The 4417-nt window shown below is 49.5% G+C and overlaps 1 protein-coding gene across 1 annotated transcript; it reads right to left on the bottom strand.

The window, feature by feature from the left end:
• Positions 1-2023: 2023 nt before the first annotated feature.
• Positions 2024-4144, bottom strand: LOC120320685. The gene is made up of 2 exons (XM_039371060.2): positions 3493-4144; positions 2024-2399 (listed from the first exon to the last, which is right to left on the bottom strand). The coding sequence occupies exon 1, from the start codon at positions 4142-4144 to the stop codon at positions 3539-3541; it is 606 nt and encodes a 201-aa protein (XP_039226994.1). The 3' UTR covers positions 2024-2399; positions 3493-3538.
• Between the last annotated feature and the right edge of the window lie 273 nt (positions 4145-4417).

Below are 4417 nucleotides of genomic sequence, written 5' to 3'. Positions count from 1 at the left end.
AGAAGCTTTATGGTGTCATCATTGCATCCTGATGTTGCTGTCCATACCCACTCGTCGTCAGCTTTCGTCTACTGGGAATCTCAGCCATGGATCTCCTGGTTGAACTCCTTCTGAACGTCGGTTGGGCGTTACGTTACCCTGTATCGTCTTCCCCCTTCCTCTTTTAGAGACTGTCCTTAAGCTCTGCATTCAACCCCGCGCTTCCCGTGTCTTCGACCCGAGGCTCCTCCTGCTCCTTGATCAGGACACTAACGTTGGTGACTCCGACTTCTACTTCCACGATTTCATCATCTTCCCCTCTGTTCTTTTGGCCGGGACAATCACGGTTGGGCGCCAGATGTAACGAACTAGCTCAGAGAGTTTGTTTGTTCGTCCCACCAAATTTATGATTTGTGTGATTGCCCGACCAACGAGAAGACAGAGTTTCAGATTTAAACCACCTTTATTCAGTGGCTTGATAAAGAGAATCCAGTGATCCTCGCCTTCGGATGCGTGTCGTCGCTCCTTCGTCGTCCATCTTCGTTGGTCTCGCGTCGCTCTCGACGGCGTATCCGTGCCGGCTCGACTGGACTTAGGATGTTATGGAGCAGGGTGTATCCTCCGTAAGAGGTGGCTTCTCCCCGAACCACCTTTGCGACCACTGACTCCACCGTCCCTTCTTGCTCTTGCGAAAGGACCAACCTGCGGGCTTAGCCGGGGCTTAGGATGTTATGGGTTATCGTCCGTAAGATCAGCTAAGATTAAAAAACTTAAAAACGCTTACTTCCTATTTATATCAACACAACCTGCAACTGTTACAAATGCAGTAAGCGAGCGGTCATTGAACCAAATCGCGCAAATGCACTTCTACAAACAAAGCAAGAAAGAGCGCGCCCTCAGTACCATTGAGTATCCATTCACAGCAACTCAAAGCTACAACAACAACTTTGCTGAACATTCCCGAAATTGCACTTCGCTTACCGACACTGACAAGTACAGTGACCTCAATAACTACCGCAACTGCAGTTACAACAAGAAAGACCGCGGCGGTTTGTGGGCGTGGCAAAAAGTTTTTAGGCAAATCGATAGAAATTTACATGATAAAAGTGTGACGTAGTCAGGGCTGTCCAGGTCGTCCAGGAAATTTCTTTGTTTCAGGATAGTGGTGCTAGAGAGGAATCCCCGACCCGAGTCCCAGTGATAACGCACAGAGTTAAACATAACTAGCCTTAAATATAGACGCAGAGTTTATTCATTCCTTTTCTTGGTTACAACAATTACGTAGAACTGTACGGGGCTCCCTCGGCCTAGTTTCCGGCTTTCACAGCGGGGCTCTTCGTACCTCGCGTCTTCGTCCGGGGACGCGGTCTTCCGTATGCGGCTGCTCCGAATTTCGTCGAGTACCCTGAAATCAGCGTAAGCAATTGTTGTTGGACCCTGAAGTCGGCGTAAATAGGTATTGTGGGACCCTAAAGTCAGCGTAGAGAATTATGTGGGACCCTGAAGTCAGCGTAGAGAAGTATGCGGGACCCTGAAGTCAGCGCAGAGGATTATGTGGGACCCTGAAGTCAGCGTAGAGAAGTATGCGGGACCCTGAAGTCAGCGTAGAGAATTATGTGGGACCCTGAAGTCAGCGTAGAGAATTATGTGGGACCCTGAAGTCAGCGCAGAGAATTATATGAGACCCTGAATTCAGCGTAGAGAATTATGTGGGACCCCGAAGTCAGCGTAGAGAACTATGCGGGACCCTGAGGTCAGCGTAGAGAATTATGTGGGACCCTGAAGTCAGCGTAGAGAATTATGTGGGACCCTGAAGTCAGCGTAGAGAAGTATGCGGGACCCTGAAGTCAGCGCAGAGGATTATGTGGGACCCTGAAGTCAGCGTAGAGAATTATGTGGGACCCTGAAGTCAGCGTAGAGAATTATGTGGGACCCTGAAGTCAGCGTAGAGAATTATGTGGAACCCTGAAGTCAGCGTAGAGAATTATGTGGGACCCTGAAGTCAGCGTAGAGAATTATGTGGGACCCTGAAGTCAGCGTAGAGAATTATGCGGGACCCTGAGGTCAGCGTAGAGAATTATGTGGGACCCTGAAGTCAGCGTAGAGAATTATGTGGGATCCTGAAGTCAGCGTAGAGAATTATTTGGGACCCTGAAGTCAGCGTAGAGACGTAAGCACGACCCTAAAATCAACGTATAGACGTAAGCAGGACCCTGAAGTCAGCTAGGGCGGGGTATATACTTAGTGGTTGAGCTTACTCTCCAATAGTTACCACTTGTTGATCCTGGTCCTGATCTTGCTGTCTTGCTGCTCGCTGGTGACTTCCACCTTAGTCGACTCCGACCACCGACTCTCTGTTCTGAGGCCAGCCGCCCGCTTTATATAGCGCTTGGCTGGGTTTTGTTTTTGGTGTGCCCGTTGGTTGCCGATTTGCCCGACTTAGTGTCGCCGGGTTTCCGGGTTAGTGTGCCCCTCTGGTTATTTGGGCGCGCGTTATTTACTATTAATTATTGTGCGCGGCCGCGTCACAAAAGAAATAATAAAATAATATCAAAACCTTTTTCAAAAGTGTGGGCGTGGCAGTTTTGGGCGGCTTGTGGGCGTTAGAGTGCGCGTGGCAAAACGTTTTTTGGCAAATCAATAGAAATTTACGAGACTAATAAAAAAATGAAAAAATATTATAACATTTTTAAAAATTGTGGGCGTGGCAGTTTTGGGCGGTTTGTGGGCGTTAGATTGGGCGTGGCAACATGGGTCAACAAATGCAAATCGACAACAATTTTTTCAGACGGACAGACGGACATGGCCAGATCGACTCGGCTATTGATCCTGATTAAGAATATATATACTTTATATGGTCGGAAACACTTCCTTCTGCCTGTTACTCTACGAGTAACGGATATAATTATTACACCAACCAGTTTAATAGCACCTAAACAAGATGCTTTTAAGGGCATTGAGCCCGAGGTGACGCCCAAAGAAATTATGGAGGCGCTACAGGAAAAGGGGAACCTGAAACCAAGCCCCTAAAAAGATTCGTGATTCATTTAATCTAAAAGCTGCAGTCTATTCTGCATCGTAGAATCACAGTAGAAGAGACGCATAAGCGCAAGTCTCCTGTACAATGTACAAACTGTCTGGAATATAGCCACATCCACTCTTACTGTTCATTACGCACAATATGCATAGTTTGTAGAGATCTCCACGTCTCTGCACACTGCCCAGCAAACAAGAACATACCCCTCAAGCAAAGGTGCGGAAGCTGTGGTGACAAACACACAGCAAACCACATAGGCTGCCCAATTTACAAGGTTCACTTTATCAAACATAACAAACATCTTTTTACACTGACTTTAGTAAAACATTTGACTTTGTAATTCATTCTCTTCTAATAAGAAAACTTGATTTAATAGGTTTCCCTGTTTATCTTCTAAATGGGACTGAAATGATTTAATGGATCTGAATGTCAGGACGCAACGGGTCCTATTTAAAAATTCTTTTTCTTGTAATCTCTAAGTCACATCCGGTGGTCAACAAGGGTGCCACCTTGCTCCGCTCCCTAGTAATACAACATTTGCGTGTACTCAAGTACGCAGACGATGCTCCTGTCGCTGCTCCTGTCTCTGTGGCGGTGGCTGCGACGGTAGCGGTGGTGTCGGTGGCAACGGTGGCTGCAGGTACCCGGTGGGTGTGGCGGCGGCTGCCTTCCGCTCCACCACCATCCGTTCAAACTGTCGCAGCGTGGCGTTCGCGCGTCCGCGAACTCGTGCAAATCCTTCAGATCTTCCAATGGCATCGCGTCTTCTAGGCGGATCCGCCCGTGGCCCTGCATCGCCCGCCGCACGCTGCGGTAGGCCATACGGCCTCCTTCGTCCTCGTCCAAGGACACCACCGGGGTGACCGTCTCACCCCCGTCGTCCTCCTCACTCTCCGACGATAGGGAGACATACGTTACTGACTCCTCGGCCACCGTCTCCTCCTCCGACAGGTCCACGCCTGGGACCTTCTCCGGATCCTCCTGGACCAGGGATGGGGATCGCGACACCAGGGGTGACGCCAGCAGCTGGAGATAGGAATCCGTGTCCCTACTCCATATCGCTCCGGGCTGTTCCCCGGTGCCGGTCTCCCTCACCTCCCGATTGTTGCTCGCAGCGCGTGTTGACATCTTGACGACTTGATTTTTAAAAAACCGACTCTCGCTTTTTCCGCCGCGACAAAACCTCGGTTTTCCCTCTGTCCTTTCCGCCGTTATTCCGCGGAGCCTGTACCGGTAACGGGATTCTGCCTCTCACGGAATTCGCAACTGTGTGCGTTAGCCTCGCGCTCCAACGGGCCTTTTGTGTGTGTGTGTGTGTGTGTGTGTTTATTTGAGTGACACTCGACTTGCGACTTTTCGATACCCTGTATCGTCTTCCCCCCTTCTTCCTCGGTGTCCTCT

This window comes from Drosophila yakuba, chromosome 2L (genome assembly GCF_016746365.2).
Source record: "Drosophila yakuba strain Tai18E2 chromosome 2L, Prin_Dyak_Tai18E2_2.1, whole genome shotgun sequence".
Lineage (NCBI taxonomy): Eukaryota > Metazoa > Arthropoda > Insecta > Diptera > Drosophilidae > Drosophila > Drosophila yakuba.
This window is presented reverse-complemented; position numbering and strand designations above follow the sequence as displayed.